Source organism: Azolla caroliniana, unplaced genomic scaffold (genome assembly GCF_043228905.1).
Source record: "Azolla caroliniana isolate FFs.n. ecotype wild unplaced genomic scaffold, voAzoCaro1.0.p SCAF_10, whole genome shotgun sequence".
In the NCBI taxonomy this organism is placed as follows: domain Eukaryota; kingdom Viridiplantae; phylum Streptophyta; class Polypodiopsida; order Salviniales; family Salviniaceae; genus Azolla; species Azolla caroliniana.
Window position 1 is genome coordinate 13,689,339 of NW_028230445.1, and position 27,873 is coordinate 13,717,211.

At 39.9% G+C, this 27,873-nt stretch overlaps 2 protein-coding genes and 1 long non-coding RNA gene across 3 annotated transcripts; 1 reads left to right on the forward strand and 2 right to left on the reverse strand.

Annotated features, from left to right (window-relative positions):
• The first annotated feature begins 581 nt into the window (after positions 1–581).
• On the forward strand, positions 582–1,131 carry LOC147859090 (uncharacterized). Its single transcript, XM_087326281.1, has 3 exons — positions 582–741; positions 821–898; positions 971–1,131. The coding sequence occupies exons 1-3, from the start codon at positions 582–584 to the stop codon at positions 1,129–1,131; spliced, it is 399 nt and encodes a 132-aa protein (XP_087182407.1).
• A 13,466-nt stretch (positions 1,132–14,597) lies between these two features.
• LOC147859091 (uncharacterized) lies at positions 14,598–23,125 on the reverse strand. Its single transcript, XM_087326400.1, has 6 exons — positions 22,729–23,125; positions 21,822–21,944; positions 21,556–21,732; positions 21,319–21,400; positions 21,177–21,241; positions 14,598–15,182 (listed from the first exon to the last, which is right to left on the reverse strand). Exons 1-6 carry the CDS (start codon positions 23,089–23,091, stop codon positions 14,784–14,786), a joined length of 1,209 nt encoding a protein of 402 aa, XP_087182526.1. The 5' UTR covers positions 23,092–23,125; the 3' UTR covers positions 14,598–14,783.
• Positions 15,270–16,916, reverse strand: LOC147859092 (uncharacterized). The gene is made up of 2 exons (XR_015530376.1): positions 15,667–16,916; positions 15,270–15,623 (listed from the first exon to the last, which is right to left on the reverse strand). It is a non-coding gene; the product is annotated as an uncharacterized LOC147859092 (long non-coding RNA).
• Positions 23,126–27,873: the final 4,748 nt, after the last annotated feature.

Genomic DNA, 27,873 nt, shown 5'->3' on the forward strand with positions numbered 1-27,873 from the left:
AGTGAGCTACTACATTGTTCGGGATTAGTACTAGTTCAGTGATTTAGGAAATAAGTGAGTAGTACATTGTTCAAGATTAGTATTACTTATTAATTTGACTTAGTCAGTGGTACATTTTTCGGGATTAGTACTTGTGTAATTTGGTAACTAAGTGAGTAGTATATTGTGCATGATTAGTACTACTTGTGTATATTGTGCATGATTAGTACTAATCGTGTAAATTGGGAACTAAGTGAGCAGTACAGTGTTCCTTATTAGTACTAGTTCAATAATTTAGGAACTATGTGAGTAGTACATTGTTCATGACTGGTACATTGTGTAAAATGGGAAGCAGCTCTTGTGACCTACATTATATATTTTAGATGATGGTACTAACATTCAAGGTTTTTTTGTTTCTTGCAATGAATGTTGTAGTGTCAAGCAACTCCACGCCAGGCAAGGTAATGGAACAACCAGCCCCTGTGCCTAAACCCTCAATATCTGCTGCACATTCCAAGGTTCAGGGACCATCATTACCAATAACCTATGATTTTTATGATGAGGATGAATGTATGAGAAGGGCCATTGGAGCAGTGGAACATATGCTTCTACAAACAAATTCCCCAAGCTCCGGTCAACATCAAGAAATAGAGCCCACTAAGAAGAGAAATGCAGTTTCTTTACAAATAGAGCCCAGTAAGAAGAGAAATGCTGCAAGAATGTTGTATGGAAACGGCAAGAAAGGCAAAGTTGAATGCAATGGTGAGTCATATAAGTTCTCACCTGTCTGGAGCATTGTCAACCTAATCCATTGTCTAATACCATGTACTTGTGTTACTAGCTGATGATGAAATGATATTTGGTGACGGAGATACGAGTCCAAAACCTGATCATGAAGACGAATTTATCACACTCCCAGGTACACGTCAAAAGCCAGACTTTGAAAACAATGATTTAGCTCATAACAACCCTATTCTTGTTGTTATTATAGATCATAACAACACTGTTGAGCACCTAGATGTTGTGGAGAAGATGACCGAGCCCACCACTTGCAATGGGGTATCTACGGCTGTACAGTATGACGATGTAACATTAGGTAAAAATGTGGCCCTAAACCCTATGTTCATTGTTTGCAAACTTTTGAGTATGTGAGTTCATACCAATATTCTTTGGAATCCCATTAATTAGGTTTACAAGAGCAGTCTGATTCCCAACTGCAATCAAATGAATCGGGAACTTCATGGAGCACAAGTGCAGAATCAGATTCCCATCAGAGTCAGAATCAAATTAACCTTTGCAAGGAGGCAGACTCTAGAAGCACATCTTCCACACATGAGGATTGTGAGAAAAACGAAGCATTCATATGTGAAGAGCAGCTGGCATGTACAAACAACACTATGTCTAAAGAAGCCTATGAGTGTGGAAAGAATATGGCAAGTACTGAAGAGAAGATTGAAGCCCATGAAGAGTGTGGAAAGAATATGGCAAGTACTGAAGAGAAGACTGATTGTACTGATAATGTGGCAAGTGCTGAAGAGAAGACTGATTGTACTGATAATGTGCTAGTACTATCTAAAGATTCCCATGAGGATCATGGAAAGAACATTGCTAGTAATGAAGAGGAGCTTGATTGTACTGAGAATGTGCTAGTAGTGTCTTGTGAAGCCCATGAGGATCGTGGAAAGAACATCGCTTTCCCTGAAGATAAGCCTGATTGTACAGAATCCCATGAGTGTAGAGTGAACAACGTTACTAATGAAGGTGGGCCTGATTGTACTCAGAGCGAACAACGTTGTCTTAAGAATGAGGTGACATCCATCGTACAAGAGGAGTTGACCATGACTACTGCCACGGTCCACATACAGGAGTCTAATAAGAACGAGTGTATAGGCATCGGTGATGATGATAGGGCAATAAAGATCGCTAGGAGTACAAGCATTCAGGAGATGAGTGATAATTTGTCTATCGACAGCACCTTTGTGGATTTGTGTACAAGCATTGCAGTTGCAGAAAACATAGTTGCTCTCTCAAGCTTGCCACCAGTACAAGGTGCCCGCGCATCCACGCCTGTCTCTGATGCCTCTGATGATGAAGTGCCACTTAGTCAGCTCATACCTAAAGGCTTTAAGATAAAGAAGAATGTAAAATCAGAAAAATCTGGCACCAACAACAAGCGCATTACAAGATCGGCCAAGTTACCCTCTAGTGCCTGATTGTCTTTCGATTGTACTTGAACTTTAGTTGTTAGTGATGTCTGAAATTGAACTATTTGGATACCAAAATACTGTTTCAATTGCCAATGTAAAAAATCCAGTTCATGAATCTGAAATAGTTATACCAGTGTGAAATCAAGTTCATGTTTAAGGATTGCTTCTATATTTTGCTCATCAACATATATCAAAAACAATGGGAATATACTTTTTGATCTAAGTATTCTTATTTTACAACGTTTTGTTTCTTTTTTGAGATCATCTCCTAATCCTCGCAAAGTCTTTCAGTCTATTGTAGATAAAATGCTTGAAAGTCTTCTTAGCTTGCTAGGAAAATTTAGGTTTTTAGGTGTTGATGATGAGAAACAGAAAATATCGGGTATCGGGTGTTATTGAAGATATCCTGAAGTATAGACTGTTTCATCAATCCCATTTGGACGGTAACCAGAATGTGTGCAAATTGTTGAAGCAATGTGGGCCATATTTTGATGATATCATCCCAAAGGATGAATCATCCACTAACAGTAGTAAGGAAACACTTACCTTTTTGAGCTATCACAAATTATTGTTTCAGAAGTTGGATTATTTTGTTAAGGAAAGGAAGGTTTGTACTTTAAAATCCATAGCCTGGATATTCAGGACTTATATACAAGAAGTAAAAACTCAGATGGCTTCACAGGACATATCATGAAACAAAAAAGGATTCTGAGAGAATAATTTTCATTGTTGTCTTCACAGAATTCATCGCCCCCTTTGAAAAATGAACTTACAGTAGAAAATCTTACAATATTAAAGTCTTTAATGAATTCAACTAACAATCTTCTCTTGGTAGCAAAAGAAGAGCAGATTTATGTGCCAACAGAGGACACACCAACTCTGCAAAACTCCTATGCTCAAATAACATCAGGAAACATGAGCAATATCGGCAATGAAGAAATCCAAGTCCTGTTGATAACAACTAATATATTATGAAAGATAAGTACAAGTGGTTGAGAGGCATAAACCCTTTGGAAGAAAGACGAAATATATCAATTCATTTGTCAATCATCAAAATTAATAGTGAACTCCAAGTGGATGTTTTTCAGTTTTCTAGTACAATGTATTGATAGGGTGACTTTCAAGCATTAAATAGAGAGACCTCCCCTAATATGTGCTCATGAACCTCTTGGGGGACCTTGTAGACAGTGTTGTATCCCTTAACCTTGTGCTTTGCTTGAGTCATATTGAATTTGATCGCAAGAATGGCATCAGCGTAGATTATTGCGATGGGTGCTTCTTTTAGTAATGCATATGTGTTCTTGCACTGCGGCAACTTTGCATAATAGTTTCCATACACGACAGACTCACCAACGTTGAAATTGTTGCCCCAACCATCCCTCACCACTTCTTTCAATAATGTCTTTCCTTGCTTGCACACCACAATGTAGTAGTCTTCTAAATCTTCATTCTGAGAATATTTGAGCACTGCAAAATGATCTCCAACTTCCAATAAAACTGCCAAGTCTTGATTTTGGTTGTAGTATACAATATCGTTTGAATGCACATCCTCTTCAATATCATCTTGTAGTTCAGGCTCAAGCTTCTGCAGCTTCCAGGGCTCCACGATTGATAGGTTGATGCATTTATCCCAAGCTTCATCTAGACACATGGAACAAAAGCATGATAAACTACGGAGTAACAATTGGGTTGTGTCCTTGCGGCTAAACCCTAACACACAATGGGTGCTGCGTGTGCCTTTCACGGTTTTACAACCATATGATTTAGTTCTATCGACCTCATGAGCGCGAACTTCAACAAACAATCTGTTCTTACCATCATTTGACATCTTCCATGTTAGCCACTGCACAACATCATGTGCATTTTGTAACTTAGCGCCATTATTATCCAACTGCTCACTTGTAAGGGCACGTTTGATCACAGCCCCCGCGCCATCATGCTCTCCTTTTCCATGTCCAGACCCGAAGTAATTCCATTGCATACGAATATTGAATAAGGAGAAATACCTACTTTGGTGAGTACAAGATGAGTACAATACTATGAGTACAACATGAGTAAATACTGATTTAGTACAATTCTCTTAAGGACGGACAATACTATAAGTACAAGATGAGTACTTTACATCCTTTTGTAAACACAACATAGTACAAAACCAACACACAACATAGTACAATGTGTCTATGGAGAACCCTTCACCTGGATTAATCGATACTTAGTACAATTCTCTTAAGGACGGACAATACTATAAGTACAAGATGAGTACTTTACATCCTTTTGTAAACACAACATAGTACAGAACCAACACACAACATAGTACAATGTGTCTATGGAGAACCCTTCACATGGATTAAAACATAATTAGTACAATTCTCTTAAGGACGGACAATACTATAAGTACAAGATGAGTACTTTACATCCTTTTGTAAACACAACATAGTACAGAACCAACACACAACATAGTACAATGTGTATATGGAGAACCCTTCACATGGATTAAAACATAATTAGTACAATTCTCTTAAGGACGGACAATACTATAAGTACAAGATGAGTACTTTACATCCTTTTGTAAACACAACATAGTACAGAACCAACACACAACATAGTACAATGTGTATATGGAGAACCCTTCACATGGATTAAAACATAATTAGTACAATTCTCTTAAGGACGGACAATACTATAAGTACAAGATGAGTACTTTACATCCTTTTGTAAACACAACATAGTACAATGTGTCTATGGAGAACCCTTCACATGGATTAATCGATACTTAGTACAATTCTCTTAAGGACGGACAATACTATGAGTACAAGATGAGTACTTTACATCCTTTTGTAAACACAACATAGTACAGAACCAACACACAACATAGTACAATGTGTCTATGGAGAACACTTCACATGGATTAAAAGTTACTTAGTACAACATAATACAAACAAAATTAGTATGCATGCATCCATTCACAAGTGCAAGATTCGAATAGTTAGAAACATAATTAGTATGCATCGATGTGACTAGTACTGTTTGTTAATAGTTACAAACATAATTAGTATGCATCCACTAACACAAGATTTACTTCCTTAAACATTGCATGATAAGTATTAAACATATGGATTAAAAATTACCTGGCGATAAAGTAGAACGATCGTGACGCCTTAAACTGCGAGGCAGCACCATCAGACCAAACCCAATGACGGTTAAAGGTTAACCCTAGAGAAAATAAATCTGCATGGTGAAGCTTAAAACAATGTTGAACAAATAGTGTATCATGCTTTTTATCATCTGAAATGTAAAATATTGATTTCTTATGTAACTCACCGTCTTGCCTCCAATAGCAAATATGTACAAGTATTGTACATTGATCATTGTACCAATGCATTGATTGAACCTCATTTTGAACTTTAAATGTATAGTTTTCTGCAAAATCAATAACGGATACAATGACACCCGTTGGTAAGTTATTAATACATTCCTTGAACTGTGAATTTTGCCAATAACTCCGGAAGTTATGTGGAATAAACTCCCCAAGTTGTTTCTTAAATTCTGAGACAAGGGTAGCAGCACATGTCTCCTTATATACTTCCTTGATACGCTTAGTTACAACTCCCTTGCCAATATTTTCAGTCACATACTCCAAATATTTCCATTTCACGATATGACTATTTCCCATATCAAGCTCCTGCCTACAAAATAATGGTAGCAGACAAACCTTACATGTTCTTAATAGACATGTACGACGATGCCACTCACATGATGGTTCTTTTTCACAAACACAAGACCTCCATAGCTCAGAAACGGATGCATAAGTCATGTTTCATGCATTACACCTATTATCCTCCCCATTTGGTCTACAAATCTCACAAGTGCAGACACATAATTCCCCATGTATACCCTTAGAATCAATACGCATTGCATTCACAGAAACCCTTAACATGTCCATCTTCACATGGTACACACAACAACATGTATTCCTCTCATTTAATTTTCTAACATAAAATGGATTCAAACCTTGGAACTTGCGGAATCCGACAGTCAAGCTTGGATGTTGGTCCTACATCAACCAATATATATAGCAAACATTAATATACACTTGGTCAAAACACAAAGTTATGGAATGTGAATTGATATAAAAAAATGGAATACCTCTGTCATCTCCAAGAAGTGTCTAGGGTGAATCTGGTACTTACCCTGACTTATTCGTTGTCTACACACGTCCTTCTTATTTGGTGAGACACGCGTATTTTTGGCCCAAAATGAATCCACTTTCTCAATAATCTCTTGAGATAAGGCATCACATCGTCGTCTACGTCCCGACCCCAGCCACTTGAATTTGCTTGAGTGTATATTTCGGCGATGTTTCCTCAAGTTCCTTCTTTGAATACCCAGGGCTAAGGCAACTTTAGTATCACTATATTTTTTTTCTCTCGCACCATTCACAACCATGTGTAGGGTTGCCCTCTTTGCAGCAAGTTTGTCTAAGCTCTCTACACCTTTCACTAAGTCTAGGGATGACTTCATAGACTCCACAATCTCTTCTGAAACACATTGGTCCCTAAATTTTATTCTCTCCATGTCTTCATTCAAACTTTGATGGTGTAACACTCTACAAATAATATCCCTACGATCCTCTTCACTAAATCTCTTCGTTATTTCTACCAAATAACGAACTATGTGAAGAACCACTCGTCTCTTAGTCCTTTCAGATATGCATGAGTTACTTGACAACTCACTCTCGTTAGGAACCCCCATTCGGTCACTAGATTTATCCACAAAAATTAAGTGTCTTGCGAAAGTAGTTAATGTTATATAGACTCAACCAAGAAAACACAATCAAATGTTTTTAAATGTGGCCTGCAAAGTGAGAAATATTTTGTTTCAAACATTAGAATTACATATCAAATATGGCAAATGTCAATTCTAAAAATTTAGTACTGAAATATGAAGAAATGAAACATTTTAGTACTGAAAATGAAAAAAATGGATGGAAGGAACCTCCAATGGTGGAGGGAGCGTGGATATATAGACTCAACCAAGAAAACACAATCAAATGTTTTTAAATGTGGCCTGCAAAGTGAGAAATATTTTGTTTCAAACATTAGAATTACATATCAAATATGGCAAATGTCAATTCTAAAAATTTAGTACTAAAATATGAAGAAATGAAACATTTTAGTACTGAAAATAAAAAAATGGATGGAAGGAACCTCCAATGGTGGAGGGAGCGTTGGATATGCCGCCTCGATTTGGTGGAAGGAACCTCCAATGGTGGAGGGAGCGTGGATATGCAGCCTCGATTTGGTGGAAGGAACCTCCAATGGTGGAGGGAGCGTTGGATATGCCGCCTCGATTTGGTGGAAGGAACCTCCAATGCCGCCTCGATTTGGTGGAAAAAGCCCCAAATCACCACGACATCAACTGCAATCGGTGGAAGTACGAAAGTCGTTGTCAAAGAAGTGACTATTGGTTGCTACCTAAACCCTCAGAACAGTCTCTGTACCTCAACCGAAACCTAACAAAAACAGAAACCCTAAAAAAATCAGAAATCCTCAACTCAAACTCTCCAACCAGACATGGATGTCTGAGATTTAGATTGAAGGAAAATCAGAAACGTGACATGGATGTCTGTGATGAAAAGCTCAGAGAGATAGAGGAAGAACAGTATGAGGGGAATCGCCAAAACGACGTGAGGGGAAGCGCCAAAATCGACGTGAGGGGAAAATAGCCCCCAAAATGGAAGAACATCTCCTCACGTGTTCCCCCCACTCCTTCTACAGTAAATGACACTTGTACTACAGTCACCCCACTCTCCAAAATCGATTTTCTTTTTCTCTAATTTTTTTTCTGAATTATTCAGTACTAACAGTATTGAAAGTACTGACAATTTTTGTGGCCAAAAACAGTACTTTTTTGGTACCCCGTAGCGTGCTTCGACCCATCTTCAAAACTTAATTCTTCAAACATATCCTGAATTTCTTCATCATCATCTATATATCCAAAACACTAAAAGTACTCGAAAGCATTTTGTATTTTATTATTATCTACTTTTAGTATAAAAGTAGCACCACTAGATGAGATTGTACAAGGAATATCTTTATTTACATTATTATTCATGGGGTCATGTCCGGGCTATCACAGCCCCTACCTATAAAAGCCCTATCTAAAAATCCTGGGAAAATTCTTCATCTACCTCCCGAACCAGATGTTCCCTCAAGGATTCTTTATTTCTTTCATGGTTGGGCCTCACAGTTAAGAATTGGATTGTCTTCCTTCCATCTTGACTCTTAATCCTTGCAAAAGTTGAACCATCATCAATCACCTTTGTTTCCATCCTTACTGCGGTGATGTAAGGCTGACCAAGGATGACAGGGTAGGCTGATCAATCCTGCACAAAGAAATTTTGATTCACCGACACATCACCAATTGTTACCTTCACACTGGGACATGCTCCGAATAAATCTTCCGTGGTCTCTGTGGAAACTCGTATCTTCCACCCATGATTCTTGTCGATCAGCCACTGTCCTTGAGGAGGTGTTAATCTCGGATCCATGATCGATCAAAGCAATACATGGAATTTGTTGCTCCCCAATTTTTGTAGGTGCCTCTGTTGTTGCTCGAGCCCAATGGTTCCTTGTATAGTGACTCTTATCCTTTTCATGAACCCCAACATCATTTCTGCTTTTTACAATTGCAGCGTTAAAAGTGCCACCATACAAATCTCGAAGTGTTGTTGAACACCCTCCTGTAACTTCCTCCGTCACCTGTCTCTTTCTTCTAATAATATCTATGATAACTTCATGAAATTCTTTCTTTGCTATTCCCAACACTTCTCTTAAATTAAATTCTACCTTACTATTTAATATTCATGTTTCTAGTACCTTTTTTAAATCCCTCGATGTTTCTATGTCTAAAGCAAGCTTGAAAGATGAGCATTTCTTCCCTTTTACTCTATAAGCTTCCTTCGTCTCAGGAGCACCATTTTCCATATCCCTTCTCTTTTGTTCTCGTGTCTCATGTTTCTTTGCCTGATCAGCCTCCTCAACTCTCTTTCGCTTCTCTTCCACTAGTACCTCTTGTGCATTCACTTGGGCGAATGCTGATAGTGTGTCTATTGGATCATTCCATCTAGTGAAGTTCAGTATTTCATCTCCTACTCCTTTTAATTCATCCACTCAAACCTTCCCTTTTCTTGCATAATCCATCACATCTTGCCAAAAGCCAGATCCACCATATGAGTCTTCTACACACAACCCTAACGTTGTGACGGATTGCATCGCTTGAGTTGTTTCTCTCTCGGCATCTTCCATTAGCTTTTTCATTCCACCTCGCCCGAAGTTGAGTTGAAGTGGTTGTCGAGTCTCTGTTGAGTGAATCTTACTATCTTGATAATAGATTTTATCATGATTAAGAGCATCCCTATGTTCTTGATAGTCTTTCTTCTGATGGTTGATACGGTCACACCACATACACCTTCGGACCATTCTACCTCCTTGCCTTGATGAAGTTGAGCTTTTTCCCGATTCTAGCTTCATCACTTTGATCGAGAGTTGGTCATCTTCTTCTCCGACTCCCAGTCGGCAATGGTCTTGTCTTCCATGAAGACTATGTCCCGACTCCGGAACATCTTCTTGTCGACCAGATCCCACACCCGGTAACCGAACTCATCATCGTCGTATCCAAGGAATATGCATGACTTGGATTTCGGATCCAGCTTTTCTCTCTTGTCCTTCGCCACATGCACGTATGTGAGACACCCGAACACCTTCAGATGCCGGTAAGACACATCTTTACCGGTCCATACTTTCTGAGCTGAGTCTCCTCCCAAGGGTGTTGAGGGTGATCTATTTATCACATAGGTCACCGTCGTCAACGCCTCAGCCCAAAACATCTTGGGTAACTTTGCATGTGCTAGCATGCTCCAGACTCTCTCCACTATGGTCCGATTCATCCTTTCGGCCAACCCGTTTAGTTCTGGCGTCTTCGACACACTAAACTCGAGCCAAATTCCCTTCGATTGGCAGTACTCCTCGAACTGCCCCCGGTATTCACCTCTGTTGTCTGCTCGAACCGTCTTCAACTTCCGACTGGTTTCTCTTTCCACTCTCGCGTGGAGTTCCTTGAAGACGGATAGTACATGATCCTTTGTCTTCAACGGTGAGACCCACAACTTCTGACTGTGGTCATCTATGAACGTCACGAAGTACTGCGATCCAGCATGTGACCTCGTGTCCACTTGACACACATTGGTATGCACCAACTCCAGTGGTGCATTCCGTCTCATCGGTGGTTTTCACCGGAAGGAGGTTTGTTTTTGCTTGTTGGCCAAGAAATCGGTGCACTTCTCAAGTTGCACATCCTTAACCGGAATGAGGTTGTCTTCGGCAAGCCTCTTCATCCCCTTCTCACTCATGTGACACAATCTTTTATGCCACAGCTCACCGGCAGTGTCGGATGCTACATTCACTTCTTCCCGGCATATCCGGGCATTCATCAAGTACAATGTGTTGATCTTCCGGGCCTGAGCCACTATTAGGCTCCCCTTGGTGAACTTCATGACTCCGTTCTGGATGCTACCTGTGTAGCCTTCATCATCTAGCCGACCGGTTGATATTAGGTTCAGTCGAACCTCCAGAATGTGTCGGACATCCTTCAGCAGCAACTTGCATCTGGTTGGTGTCGTCAACCACACGTCTCCTATGCCGACAATTCGGCATGTTCCTTCGTTCCCCATTGGACACAGTCGTGCTCACCCGATGTGTAGGATGAGAAGCATTTCTGGTCCGGGGTAAGGTGGAACGATGCTCAGGAATCGACAACCCACGTTGTCTCGTCGCCAGCAAGGTTCAACTCACTGTCCTCGGTGATGAGCATTAGTTCTTCTTCACTTGCCGTGATCGTCGTCGTTCCCTTCCCAGCCTCACCTATCTAATCCGTTTCGGTCCGGTGACTTCTTCAAATCGGTACTGTCAGTTCCCTTGTCTTTCCGGAAATGCCGACAGTTCTTCTAGAATTGCCCCGGCTTGCCGCAATAGAAGCAAGTGGGCCTCCCCCTTGACTTTGACCATGTCCCCGACTTTTCCCAGTTTTGGGGACTCCGATCCTTTGTCTTCCGTGTTCCGATTCGGTAAGGAGGGCTTTGCCGTCGGAGATCACCTCCTTATCTTTCTAACGCACCTCCTCATCTAGCAAGCTCAACTTGACTCTTGCTAGGGATAGTTGTTTTCCTTCCTCCCAGCTATCCGGGAGGGAATCAAGCAGGAGTAGAGCAAGTACCTCATCGGCAAGAGGTACTTCCAATGAGGTTTCCTGATGTATCAGTCCTTGGAAGGCATTCATGTGCTCCGCCATACTGGAGCCATCTTGGTAATAAGTGTTTGCCCTAGGTCATATTTATACTAATATGCCTTTAGGACTATTTACAAATATAGCCTCCATGGGCTTACTAAAACATATTTACAAATATGTCTTCTACATCCGGTTCTCCCCGGGTCTTCTACATCTGGTTCACAAGATCCCATCCGGAGGGACCGAAATCCCAACAAAATGTGGTGGGGTAGTAGTGGTTCGTGCAGCGAAATCACAGGGACTAAGGTTAAGGGGAGTTGAAGGAACTTTTATAAGTCTTGCGCACAAATGTTAGGAAGATTAAGGATAAGAAGAATAAGAGTTTAAAGTAATGTGAGAGAGAGAGAGACGAGTATAGATAAAAGATAGAGACAATGTATGATTCAAGAAGTAAAATAGAGACAAAGTATGATTTAAGAAAATATATATATGATATGAACATGATGTATATCACGAATACAAGATTTTACCAACTTTACAATGGTTGATAGCAAGATGAACTCTTTCTCTACTGACTCTTGATTCGAACCCTTGACTCCAACTTGAAAACACAAGCCTCTTCACCAACAAGCTAACTTATTTGTTTGATTATCTTATTCTCTAACTTTCTCTTGACTCCCTCCCTTACTTGATTCCCCTCTTTTTATAGGTGCCCCCATGCATATAATGCATGTGAGGGTAAAGAAATACATGCAATGCATGAAATGCATGTGATGCATGATCGCCATTTGGTGTTCATGCATTACATGTGATGCATGATAGAAATCTCACTCATTTGAGCTTCCATGTATGAAAATAGACATTGGATAACTATAATGATGGAAATATATTCTAAAATAACTAACCTAGCTAAGTGGTGTATACCTTGTGCTTGGTATACAAGGTTGAGGGTTCAAGTCTTTCAAATAAATAGCCTAGCTTAGTGGCATATACATTGTATTTCATATATAAGGGTGTGGGTTCAAGTTTCTCAAATATTACTAAACACAATATTTAAGTTCATTTTTATATCGTGAAGCACATTCTTCACGACAACGTGGATAAAGTGAGAGGGTTAAACAAGAGTGTGGTATTCCCTTCTTTACACTCTCGTTTAACCCTCACACTTTATCCACGTGTATGGAATACTACGGTACAACCTTACCACGGGATATTATATGGTCATGTAATCATTCCATTCTTTACACTCTCGTTTAACCCTCACACTTTATCCACGTGTATAGAATACTACGATACAATCTTAACATGGGATATTATATGGTCATGTTCGTAACAATAATTAGCAACCTCGTGTATTCAACCTAGATAGAAGGTATTTTTATGCCTCGCATTTCTAAGACATTGTCTAAATGTAAGTGCTCTAAATTAGCCCCGAGGTTGTGGACCTTTCAAAGTCCTCAAATGCATTAGTTCATTAATCTATTGTCTCGCTCTTCTTGATGGTGTCAAAATCCATCCAAATTTTCATGTAAGTCATTTCGAAGTACTTCTTAGTTCTAACGATAATGTCGGTACAACTAAAACTCTAGTTACTCTTGAGAATTTAGCTTCGAAACCACATGTACAAGAGAAAATCTCTATGTTAAAACAAAACGCTTGCGGGTTTAAAATTAAATGGATGGATAAGTCTATTAAAGATGTTACATGGGAACACGCAAACACCACTAAAACTCATTTCCCTAACTTTTCATTGCAAGGGTGTAGTGTTTTAAAGAGGGGGAGGGGAGTATGTTACGGGCATAACCATCCAATGGTAGTTTGTACTAAAGTTTTCTACGCACAAAGGTAAGAGTGTGAGGTTGAAAGGGAAGATTACTTTTAATCCTAGGGATTGAGACAACCCTTAAGAGCCAACTGTGAACTTGCCATGGACCCTTGGGTCTAGAACAATCTGCGGGTTTAAAATTAAATGGATGGATAAGTCTATTAAAGATGTTACATGGGAACACGCAAACACCACTAAAACTCATTTCCCTAACTTTTCATTGCAAGGGTGTAGTGTTTTAAAACTCATTTCCCTTGGGTCTAGCTATAAATATGAGGCCTAGCTATCCTCATTAGGAATTATTCAACTACGTTGAGACTGTGATCTTATGGTGAACAGACTCCTGTGCCGCGTGAGAGCCAATACCAAGTATGACGTGACGCCACAAAGATAGTATGGCACGCCATTCAAGGCACATGTTCATCTTGATCCCTTCGCTAAGGGATGGTCGGGTGGATCGACACCCTTTTCTCTCTTTGTATCTTTAGTATCTTATCTCTTCTTATTTTCAAGCTTACATTAGAATAAATCTCTAACATATAACGGGCTCACTATTGTAGTGAGGACAACAAGAGTGTTCTACATTGGTATGTTATAATACACTAGTTAATATTATATATGGAAGCAGTTTCTTGAAGGTGGCATATATGCTACCTATTCTAGAGAGAGGTATAGAGAGAAAAGAACATTCCATTTACATCTACCACAAATTTCAAGCATCAATCAAAATACAATCCAGTTCAAAGTGGTGCAACTAGGAATAGCAAACATTAACCCTTTTCATAAAAACTATGCTTACAAATGAGATTCAGATTCACAAACTCCTAATTCCAAATGCCATGAACCTTTATAATTTCATTTTTGTTTGTTGACTTTTTAGCAAGCAGTTAGTTGACAACCTTTGACGTACTTTGGAAAGATAGGAGATTTTTCTAGACTTGCAATGAACTTTACCAAGTACGTTGGTTGCAGTGGAAGGGTTTGCAGTTTTTTGGTAGCTACATGGCAACTTTTAAATCTCGTTTGGCACCCTCATCAATGTGCCTTGTACAACACATTGACATGTTCAGCTGATCATTTATTAATGAACAACGCAAGGCACGCCATCCATAATGATCTTTAGCAGGTTTCTAGAATGTATTTAGTTGTGCTTGGGTATACAAAGGCATCCAAATAACCTCCCAAACAAAAGAAACCATTTTCGTAGTTAATAAATGCTTTGGAAATTAAATTCTCTTATGAACAAATATATATACCAACTACAAGTTCATATAAAAAGGAATTCTAGAATAAACCCAACATCTAGAATGCCCAGTTTTCATATTTGAAAAACTTTTATGTATACCCTAGAAATACCCGAAAGATCTTAGGTAGGTAGTTTTATGTCTTAAAAAGTTGAATCCTTAAAGCTATTTAGCAAAATATACATTTTAAACTTTCAAATACAAATTGTCTGAAGACTGTCCACTTTGAATATAAACACAACTCTAGCTAGCAAAGGAAATGACAGCATAAGCAATTACATGGAGACTCAGAATATAAGCCACAATCAAAGCTCGGAATGTTGTGTTTGTAAGTAGTTGGGATCCCATTTGCTTATTCCAAATTCTATGCACACAAAAGTTCTGAAATGTAACTGATATTTGCCTGAAACCCATTTGCAGAAAGGACATCGCGGTAAGCTTTGAATTTCTCCAATCCAATACTGCATCACTATGTCGAACATTGGAAAAAGCTGACAAGAATAATCCTGAACCACCCATTGCCTTTGTTCTCCTTGTATTGGAGTCTGCATTGGTCAGCTGAAGTTGGCGTCGACTTTCAGTCGCTTGACGGAGTTGACGCTCCAAAAGAAGTCGTTCTTTGGTCAAAGAATCTGCTTGCGCCTACAAAAAGTTTGAAGATTTAGATTAAACTCATGTTTTTCTGCATAGGCTGGGTCTTCTGTTGTAGAAGAACATTCAAACAAGGTGTGAGAAACAAGACACTAAATCATTGACACCACTAGGAAATTCTAATCAGAAGAGAGTAAGAGTTACAAAACTACAGCAGAAATTGGACAGGGATCCCCCCAAATAGGTATTTCTTAATTGATCCAACTTTAATCAGAAGTCTATAAGAATAGAATGTTCAGCCAGCAGCACAACCAACACCAGTCTCACGGCCGACTTGCCCTGCAGTTAAAAAACCTAGTATCGTAAATCGTAAAGATAGTGACAGTATTTCAGCAAAACTAATTTCTGGGATGTTTCAACACATCAGAAACCCTAATATCCAATAAGTAAACCAGATATCAGGAAGCTAATTTCTGATCAGTCAACAGAAATCTGATTCCTGAATCTGAAAACCAGATAGATATCAGGAACCTACCCTGATTCCTGAAATCTGAAAACTAGATATCAGGAACATAATTTCAGATCATCCAACAGAAACCCTGATTCCTGAACTCTGAACATCACACATCAGAAATCCAATTTCTGATCAGCCAACAGAAACCCTGATTCCTGAACTCTGAACATCGCACATCAGAAATCCTAATTTCTATGTTTTGGAAGAAGCACATAGAGGTTGCGCTCTCTTCTTGAGGAATGTTTCTCCTTGAAAAAGTTCTCGATTGAGGCCCCCAAAGCCTTCATCTACGGGGTAGAACTCCAAAACAGGCAAACCCCTAATTTCTCTGATTAGAAGAAACAGAAGCATGATACAGATTGGTGTTCTCTTCATGGGGCATTTTTCTCCTTAAAATATCTCCATCGGGCAAACTCCCCCAAACTAAGTCTTTCTTCATGCTAGAACTCCCAAAAAGATCATTAGAATAACTCTACTCTTCTAGCATGACATGCTAAGGTTTCCCGGCAATAAAACCCACTTCAGATATTGTGTCATCACTCCTGGTATTTTTCCAAGAAAACATGTGTAATGGGCCTGACCCTAGGTTCCATTACCATGTTTTCATTCTTCTACGAAACATGTGGGGGAAAGCTAAGTTCCTACAAGCGAGTGGGAGCATGATGGAGAAAGCAGACATGAAGACCAAGATTAAATCTGATTGTAGACAAAAAGGGACAACAAAGAGAAGACAGTAAGGACACGGTGAGATGTGAATTTCCTGTAAAAGTCTGATGGAGAATAAAACAGAGCTTTCCATAAGAATGGATTCTGCACCCAGAACATTTACATGTATGCATTTTAGTGTCTTGATGAGTTAATCCAATCCCAGTTTTTGTGTCCCAACAACAGTCCAGTGAGAAATGACATTCTGCTATGTTTATCAAAATGTATGTGTGCATACATGGGTACCTTGTTGCCTGTGCTACTAACCCAATTAATAGCCCTCATTTTGGGTCATTGGGAGACTACATCCATTCAAGTACTCTAAGTTGGGTCCTGCATAAAGTCTCATTTCTTGCTTCTCTGTGATATGTGTTGAAACTGCACTCATGCATAGGTATAATTAACATTGATCTCTAGGAAACCTAAAGTGTATGAATAACCAAACACTGCTCACAGTTTTAATGCCAATTTGTCTCATAGGATGCTTTTATACTTTAATTGACATCAATCTGTCTTTATCTTGTTCTTTTCTCTAATTGGATTGACATTATGAAATGGTTGTAAAGATGAGGGGTAAAAGATCTATTTGAGCTCGCAAGTGATGCTGTGAAGTATGCGGTCATTGAGGATAGATTAAAAAAGGCACAACAGTTAAGTGGCAAGATACTAAAATGTCAAAGTTAGAAAATTACATTGCAAATATTAACCCCCAACGTTGACCCCAATACAAGATAAAAATGCTACATTGTACCTAACCACATCTTACTACCCCAATGAGCCTTTACTTTCAGAGAGCCTAAGCATTTCTTCAAACCCACTCACACAAGTTAGGTGCTGAGGCATCATCACCCAAGCATGAGGATATGCACCTTACGTAATTAAAAACTAGTGGCGGATGAATATCACTTGCACTTCTCATGCTCAACATATAAGGTAATTCACAAGTATGTTTACTTATTAGACAGGCATAATTGTTTAAGTCTCATAGTCAAATCTGCATCAAGAAGGGTGAGCACAAATGTGCATGCATTACTTTCACATAAAGCGTCTTTATTACAAAGTAGTAATCATAGGCCAAAATTGGCCTCCTCATGGACGATAAAATCTGTATATGGGTGGTAGCATCCCTAAATCTACTTGGAAAGAATTTGAAAATGTCCAAAAGCATTTCCTTATAAAGTTTCTCCAAGTCAAGAAACAAATGTCAAAAAGGGATCACTTCCCATTGAGATCATGGCCATGAAAAAGGTTCTCAAATACATGCCTAAGGTTCAAAAAAGTTCCTAGAATCACATGGGAAGCATGCAAAAAAGATCCAAAAGATGCATAAAGCAAAATGTTGTCTTACTGTTGGATGCAAGATATGGAAAAATGGTTTGGACAGTGGATGCAACACTATCTTAATTATCCATCACTAGATTCCTCGGTAAATAAGGCCTTTTTGCAACACCAATGTATCATGACATGGGAAAAATGTGGAGGCTCACACTTCACACATTATAGTACACATGTTGCACCTAACTGTAAAACCATATTCTTTGTCGAACAAGGAAACCATACACATCGATACATGTTAGAGACCATCCCGTTGTCTACCATCTGAACCATTGCTTCCATGCGTCTAGCTCACATGCATTGTGATGTGAGATAGGGCATTGTGGCACAAGTGATGAGAGTGGTCAACTATACACACTTTTCTAGAAACAAGTTCAAGAGTTTAAGTATTACACATTGACACAATGCTTTGCCTTTGATCACGTAGACTTCCTAGAAGCACATGGGAACCAAGCAAAAAATCCAAATGATACATAAAAGCAAAAATTTTTGTTCCGGTTGGATGCAAGCTATGGAAAAATGGTTTGGACAATGGGATGCAACACGCTTGTTTGATGATGCATCACGAGATTCCTCTGTAAATGAGACCTTTTTCCAACACCATGTATCATGACATGGGAGAAATGTAGAGGCTCATGCTTCACAGATTGTACTACATATGTTATACTTAACTACAAAACCATATTCTTTGCCGAATGGGGAAACCGTACGCATCGATACATGTTAGAGTCCATCCCGTTGTTTGCCATACAAACCATTGTTTCCATGCAGCTTAGCTCACACGCAATGCGATGTGAGAGAGGTCGTTGGGGCACAAGTAATGAGAGTAGTCAACAATGCACACTTTTACCGAAACAAGTTCTAGAGTCTAAGTATCATACTTTGTACAATGTTGTGCCTTTGATCACATTCAACTGTGCTCTTTTTACAAGACCTGTGATGTAATATTTTTGATCTGATGAGTCATATTTGACCTCCAAAGACGATAGTAAAATCTATCTATCAACCTATCTATCTGTCTCACACACACATACAGATTTGAACACCCAATTGAGGACCCTAAGAAGGTACAAAAGAAGAAAACGAAGGGATGAGAGCACCCCGGATAGTGCTCGTAGGATGCACAAGGCACCCAAAATGGAGATTCCATTAGATGTTCAAGAGAGGAAAGGTGATCTCTTATGCCATTTGATTACACAGGAGATCAGTCTATGAAAGATGACATAAAAAGAGCCTTAATATAGGAAATGCAAAAGGAGATAGTGAAACAGAAAGAAAGTTGCTTGAATCTCTCAAGAAGGAGTTATTAGAAATCATACGAAAAGACATCACAAGTCTTGTAAAAAAATCAAACATGAAGCTCAAGAACGATATGGAGCAAGTACCTAAAGGATGAAATATCCTCAAATAAGGTCGAACTAGTAACTAGTAATGTCAATTTACAGAGAGGACAAGTAGTGAAAAAATGCATCAGCACACTTAAAGCCAATGTACATAAGGAAATGCAAACATGGGCAGAGATTGTCAAAGCTCAAGCCAAGCATGCTCAAAAAGAAATTAAAGCAACCACTCCCTTGATCGAGGTAGCGAAAACGAAAGAGGCAAAAAGCAAAATCGATGGATAAGCTGAAAATGATGGACAATAAATCAGAAGAAGACAGCAAAAGGAAAGCTTGTGCATTGCACGTACATGTGGTTAGTGGGGCTAAAGGGAGAAGCACACAAGAAGATGCCAAGAGTCAAGGAACAAGCGTAGGGGCATTAGATATTCCATTTGATTCAGCATGGAGGGTAAGACGAGATGAGACTAGAGTTAACGCCTTGATCATCCACTTCATGGATATGAAAAAGGAAAAAACTTCCGATCTAAGAGAAGCACACTCAATGGTGACAAAATAGATTTAGATGACGATCTCACTCCATATCAAGTAGTACTCACAAAGAAAACATGTCATGAGTGTTGGATGCAAGAAAGGAAGGAAAATGGTTGTATATAGAGATGGAAAGGTCCTTATTACAAAGAAGAGAGTTGCATCATAGTACGATGTATGGCCTATGAGACCTTATGCATGACTATATAGAATTGCAATGGTTCTCAAAGGATAGATGTTGGGTATATGGAAGATAGTTTCAAAAACACAGATATCGCTCTATATGTAAAGACCACCACATGCATGGGTTGCATGCCTTTTGGGCCCAGAATTGCTAGTAAACTGCCTAATGTACAAGGACATAGATGGGAGTCGGTATGTTGTCCCCAACCGCAGATACCACGAAGCATTAGAGGCTCCGAAGGAGTGGTTGTGCAATACAAAAAGTAGCTCCGTGGTAGAGTGTATGGTGTGCATAAGGATATAGATGCACTTCATATGTAAATATGAATCAAAAGAGGAGATCTTAGGGAACTATACATTGCAATTTACTACTTTCCACCTGCCTACTCGAGGATTGAACCTCTCAAAGAATCACCATATCTACCAATATAATATCATAAGATTTGCTGCTATGTGGGATATAGTACTATTAGACGACTTCCATGCACGAACAAAGGATGAACAAACAGCTATGATTGACACCATTGAGGCTATATATGGAGAAGTTATGGTAGAAGAAGTTGGCTAAAGCAACAAGCTCAAGATATGAGTGAAGTAACAAAATATGTCAAAACACTTTCTAGCCTTGGGAAGAGCAGATGGATTTGTGATATATAATGAGTTGTCACAATGGCCCAAATCAGATGCTTTGACATGTTGGAACCCAAAAGGAGGGGCAAAGCACAATCGGTTACCTGATGGGATCTCCATCTCTTATATCTGAAAATAACAAAGTTCATGATTTCTGGTAGACCTATTGGCTTGGCAGCAGGTCACGCATACCTATGCTTTGAGGTGAAGGATGGATGCGCAAGGGATGCATGTGCTAAGACAGACAGTGGGCTGGCTAAATACCAATTTACTGGGGAGACCGTTCACGCGTATAGTTGTGGCGTATACAATGGCACGCTTGAATTGGATCCTTTCGCACCCCTCAACGAAGTTACACAAGCATTGTTAGAGTTATTGCATAACGCAACCACTAATGCCTTTCCCTACACAATAGGAAATGCAACCAAACCTCGTCCAGCCATACAAAATTGTTGGTATGATGATGCAAGTCGCGATACAAGGGCATGATGCAATGCCAAAAAAACTGGGGGATTTAAACACAAACAAGCAAGAGCAACATTCCAACTCCTTGTGAACAAGAACAGGAGATCATGTTTAGCTAAATTTGTAGCAGATGTGTATTGCTTGTTACCTGAAAAAGAGAGTAAAATAGGATGGAAAATTTTTAATGACTGCCAACTGGTCAACTAAGCAAGATCTTTTGGTCTCACTAGTGGAAAGAGATCCATATATCTATCCAAAATCCAGCAGTCAATCTCATTTCCAATCAATACATTCAGAGGCCATCATTTCAATTTTCAACTGGACCAACAACAGACCACATACTTGCTTTGAAACTAGCTGCTCAGCGAGGCTCCTTAACCTACGCTCCAGATCCTTCTCTCGTTGTACTGCAGTACCAGAAAGATAGCATCAGGAAAATGTGAGTTTCATTCCAATAAACACTACTTTCAACTTATCATCTTACCAGCTGAAGGCAGTTTTGTAGAATTTTGAACAAGTGTCCTCCACTCTTGTTCCAATATCGCAAGCTTGTCTTCCCATGTTTTCTAGAAACCGGAAGGCAATCGGTTATGAATAAATTTCTGAATACTTTAGCACATCCACAAGGGCCACTATGGACACCTCATTTCAGCTGAAATTAATGTACATATGTAGCCCAAGTATCAAATCAAGATGCAGTTGACAACTATGGGACACATACAAGTTCAGCTCTGGTTCTCTGTAACTCCTCTCCTTCCATTAATGCCTTGTCACTTGAAGACATCTGAGTATCTACTTTGCCTTCTTCAAAGGTCGACTGAAATGAATGATCTATTTGGGAAGAATTTTCTATGTGCACAAGTTTGCCGTTCAGCAATGCCAATTCCTTTTCCAACTCCTAATCAAGGTAGACATTCAAAAACAAAGCTGCACCTTAAATGCTGCTATACTTTCAAAAAGTCCAACAATTTGACGCAGCAATCAAACCTGTAAATGGCTTTCAAGTTGTCTTCTCTCTTGTGCTTTCTCTTGGATTTGCTTCTGTACCCATGTAATTGCCTTTGCATAGGCTGCATTTTCTTCTAGTAAAGATGCTTCCCTATTTTGTGCCTACAATTTCATGTTCAGTAGTCAATCCATCATATATTAATAATGTCTGTGAAACATGTTAGGACGTTTTAACACAAATCATTTGAGATTTCAGTCTTGTATTACAAGAAGCTGAGAGCACAAAAGGCACCTTTCATTCAGTTTGATGAAACTTAGTGTAAAAGATATTCATTAAATGAAGAGTCATAAAGTGTCCTCTCCAAGGTAAAAGTCCCGTCCAAAATGGCCCCTCAACTCCATACATTCTGATATCTTACCAGCTCTGGATGTGGATGTGGATGTGGATGTGGATGTGGGTCTCTTAAAGCACTTGTGTTCTTTCCACAAGAATACCCGATTTTGAATTCAAATTGAATATTAAGAATTTAATATCTTGGCCTGGGAGCTAGCGGGGATGTAAGCACTCAACAACCTGATCAAAGTTGAGTTCTTCTGACAATAGCACGATCTGGAAAAGAGATGCATTTTTTAGAAGGGTTTTTTCTTAATACCTGTCTTTATTTGAGGATGTCAGGGTATAGCACCTCTAGTTTAAAATCTGGTGCTTGCTATAATCCAGTTGTCACACCAACTAAAGGGATCACATTTCAGTTTCTTTGTTTTGCTCATACGTAGATGTGTTATATAAAAATGAAACGCAAAACCTTCCTCCAATGCATGTTAAAGTGGCAGGATAAACAACTTTTCCAAGTCAAATCAAACTGTCCCCGAACATGTATGGAAAGCATTAGAAATTTACCCCTTTCCCCCAATCGCAAATAATAAAGAAGATTGGGATGTATACCTCTTTTTGGGTGGCCTGGTGAGCGTTCAGTTCGGAGGTGAGGGCAGAGTGGGCGGCAAGGGAGTCGGCATGGAGCTGTGGCAAGCTCCAGCCACGTGAGGAGGAGGTGTCAGGGGGCGGGATGCGTCGACGAAGCTGCTGGATCGCTTGCTGCAGGACCACCGCACGACCATCCAACATGCCTACTTCCTCCTGCTCCTCTGCGCTCAATTGGGTGTGGGTGTGGGTGTGGGTGTGGGTGTGGGTGTAGAGAGAGAGAGAAGAAGAAGAAGAAGCAGAAGAGCGCCGTCCATCTTCTTCTCCTCCCTGAGGACTCCCATTCCCTGCTACAACATCCGCAGCCCATGCCAAGAGACCCGCCATCGTACAGAACAGATTGGATGGTCTTGTTCAGAGAACACAACGCGATGGATGTGTTTCTTCTTCTTCTGATCATCAACGTCATGGGATGGGCAGCGGGCCGTATGGTATGTTATGTATGTATGTATGTATGTATGTATGTATGTATGTATACATGCATGTATGTATTTTGTTCGGACATGCAGGACGCTCGTGACTAACTACTACCAAAAATTTAAGAGGGCAAGTGAGGGAATCGCGGGCGCGGACGGTGCAGGTCGCAGCGCTGATGGCGCGTTCGATCTCCACCGTCCAATGTGGATAAAAAGCTGCCAACGTCTATCACTAGGAGCCTAACTCTGTCACAAGGAGCCCCGCTATTTGATAGCCTCTGTCACCAGGAGCCCGACTTAGAAACAAACATCAAAAAATTGTAAGTGTACAACAAATATTTGCCATGAAAATGATACCTAAAATTACTCAAAAAAACCTAAACTTCCAATTGCTCTCAAAACCTAAAATTTAAAACTCAAAAATCCCACAAAGTTATATCTCCAAGCTTCAAATAACAAATCAACTTAAAGATTCAAATAAAAAGTCTTACATAAAATATTAGAACGTCAAATATTGATAATGGGAATAAGCCAAGCCTTCGAACCCTAAAATGAAATATGAATACACATATTGCATATAACAATTATGGCTCATGTCTGGATGATGGCAAAATGCAACCACAATTTTTACAACATGTAACAATCGAGTCTCTTGAAGTCAAGGTCAAGCCATCACAATGCAAACACCGAACCTTCTCATGGTCACATATTGGCAATCGCCTCCTAGCCCAACTTGCACCTCTTCGTAGTTTTCCAGTGTGGGATTTGGAAGTGTTTGGGGAGCTGCCAATAAGTTCTTGCGAGAGATGTCTATTGTTGCGCTTCTTTTGGCACCGATTTGTTGGTTACGACTTATTGATCTACCATCTTCTTCATTGGTTGATCTTGGTGCACCAACACGATACACCTTCTCGGTCATATATATCCAATGTTTGTATATATATGTTTGTCATTGCTTGTACCACTCTACGACCGTTCCTCTGATGCAAGTGCATGTTTCACTATCCCCGATAAAGACATGCATAAGTTCGGTAATTGATTGGTTTATTCTTCCTCTCAAGGTAGTATATTTGATAAACTACCAATGTCTTTCTGCAATATTGGTAGTGTCAACATGTCCGTAGTTGAACATTCTACCAAACTTGGGCCAGAGTTTCCTCCACACACATGTCAAACCACACCATCCTCCTTTTATATATTGTCAAACATTGGGCTTGTCTGCATATTCTACCTTTAACTCCTCACACATCGCATTGAATGCGGATTCAGTAATGCATTGCATCATTTGGCACATTCATTCATAAAGAAGGCTTCTCTCAATTGCACTTACTTTTGGCGTTAAACTGACACAACAAAAGTCGACAATGTGTTTGTGAGTGCCCATTTACAACAATCCAAGATTGACTGTCTGTTGCAACCACATTAGTTTTGGCATTATATGATGTCCAACATTCATCAATCACTATCGCATTTGGCCTCACCGTGGGCATCCTTGCGAATATAAGTCTCGAGCAAGTTTCTAATGCGACTTGATTTTTGAGGATTTCAAATAGAATCTTCAACTCCCCATATAACATTATTGTATATTACTTTGTGTACCTTAGTGCAGTGTTCATAGAGCCTATCTTCTTCATTATAGACTTGTTAGGGCGTATGCAACACTAGCAGAGCATGATTTCAACACTAGGAGAGCATCTGCTCCCCCATGTTAATATCATAAATTGATGAAAAAGCTCATCTAAGAAGACCCCCAACCAAGAAACAGGCTTTTACTAAAGCATTGCATACACAATTTATATAGGTATGAATCTAAAAGCTTAAAAAATAGAAGGCTTAATACATTATCTCAAACTCCTCAAGTCATGGCACTCCACATTGAATAAGATTCACATTGAATCATATACAACCAAAATGAGATTCAAATATTGATTTGATATTACAAAATTAACCATATTGATATGGCCAAGAATACAAAAAAGGTTGGCCACCTTGATTCCAAAGGCTGGAAACCGCAAGGTAGTACATCAAGATCATATATTTGATGTTACAAAGTACAACTCTAAATGATTAAAATAACCCTAACCCAGAGTCCTTCGTGCCCATTTTGCCATGATTTTCCGAAGGAGCTCCACGTCTTCAAATCCAAACCATTGCTCCTTACCCTACACCACAAGATGCCATCAACCCTAAACCCTTCTGTAAGTGAGCCTCCATCTCAGCTTTCTTACGAAACTATCGTACCTCTTTTCTACATGAATCTCCAACAATACATGTGCGACATTTGATACTTGTTGAGTCTCTTCCAAACTTGAAAAGGGACATAGGGTCCACTACAACATTGGTGTGGCATTTGCATTAGAAAAACCCAATATATACTTTCTTCAATAATGATTACAAGAATGTACATCAGCTCACCATTTAGTTTCAACAAATGGGCCCATGTCGTGTATGGGGTTCGTATCCATGTTCGAGTCATTCTTAGGCTTTTCCGTAATGATGTCTTCACTATCAATATCGTTGGATTTGGGGCACCTACCACCCTTTCTTACAAAAACCCTAAACCATCATTCAAGTTAGCACACAAACATCACTATTTATACGCAATATATAGTTGAGAAATGATTCAGGCTATACCTCCCTTCATAGGGTATTGTTTCACCCTAATCCGCATCAAAGTCTATGAAGGTCTTGGACCGACTAGCCATCTGTACAAACCACATGCCATTTTCAATAACCACCGATATGTCCATTGCATTCAAGTTCAAATTTCACAATCCAAGCACACTAAGAAATTGTCAGATGCATGCAACAATTTTTTATTGATATAGCTAAATAATTGGGAGGAAACAAGTCCATATATAATGTTGAGAATCAAGCTCAACATAGTGCAACGTGTGAACATACCTTTTGAGAATCCATGATTACTCAAAGGTCAAGAGTCACACCACTACTCTCTACACATTAACTATGTGTCATAGAATCATATTCTATGACACATAACTAATTAGTTACATATTCCCCATGACTATGAGTCTTCACATTCCCCAAGAGAGAGAGTGGTTGTTGTAAGTTAATGAAGAGAGAGGGTGACTCTATATACAACACCCTCCTCATACTTTATACTAAGTCGGTTCTGACTCCTTATTATGCTACATTTTGTAATTCTTATTCTACTTGTGAAATATACACCTTCTTCTTGAGTATTCCTTTTTCTATCTATCTAGTGTTCTCTCATCTCTCCTCTAATTCCTCTCACACATACACATAACACACATCTCTTCCGCTACACAAGAATCTTCATCGATTCTTTACATGGTATTAGAGCGATTTGGTAGCTTGATCTAACCCATTCGCCTCATCGTGATCGTGTGTTGACGCCCAAAACTGAAACTCCTTACCTAGCACCAGCTCTACGCCGACGTTCAAGAAGAACCGGCTCATCGCTATCGTAGTACCACTACATAACTCGTGGTCGAGAGAGAATGAAAAGAAGCTTAATCGACAATGAATACTCAAATGGGGAGCGCTCTCCCTAGCGAGAAGTTGGATCACAACAACTTTGCATCTTGGGAGTACAAGATGCACCAATACCTTGTCGGGCAAGCGTATTGGGGTTACATCAAAGGAGCACAAGAAAACCGACCCAACCTGAAAGACGCCGACTACGCAACATGGGAGCAAGCGGCAAGTCGAGTGATGTATTGCTTGGCGACATGTGTTCACGACCACATGCTCGGCTACATTCGAGAAGCCGAGACGCCGAAGGAAGCGTGGGAGAATCTACGAAAGATTTTCGCTGCCAACACGACCGCGACACGCTTCAACTCTCCCAAGAGTTGAACAACATCCAACAATGGGATATGTCCATCACGAGCTACACCTTGAAGATCAAGGAACTTTGCGACTCGCTTGGCTCGATAAGCGTCAACGTGGACGATGACGAAATGGTGCAAATATGCCTCGGTCGCCTCACACCACAGTTTGGCGCGATGTGGGCCACCGTACTAGCACAGGAGAATCCACCCTCCTTCTTCGATCTTCAATCCATGTTGTTGGTCGAAGAGAATCATGTTCGAACAAGGAGCAACGCCTCGGATGACCACATGCTCTACACGCATTTGGATGGAGGAAGAGGACGCGACCGTGCAAAAAGAGGCCGATTCGGCCAAGGATGGGGTGGACGAGGCCCGACTTACGAAAACAACTCGCAATTTTGGCATCAAGACGGAAGCCATCGAGGAACCTTCTGAAGAAGGGGGAGCTTCCATTCTGGTCCGAGTCAACAATACTCAGTCGAATGCGGATATTGCGGAAAAATCGGCCACTGCGAAGAAGAGTGCCGAAAGAAGATGCGTGAGTCGGCTTCCACTAGTCAAAAACTCACCAATTACACCACCGACTCTGAGTACGACGACTACGGTGGATTATTCATAATGAGACACAGAGCGAATTCTATGTCAGCCTCTACTTCTACTAGTGCCTCCGGTCCGGAAGACGTATGGTTCGTCGATTCCGGTGCCTCGAACCATATGACGTCGCATCAAGAATGGTTCCGAGAACTTCGAGAGCCAGACCGACCCAGCTATGTCGAAACCAAAGATGACACTACGCACCCGATTTGGCACATTGGCAATGTTCCGTTCAGAAAAGAAGGAGGAATGTTAACTGTTAGGGCCGGACAATGGCCTAACAC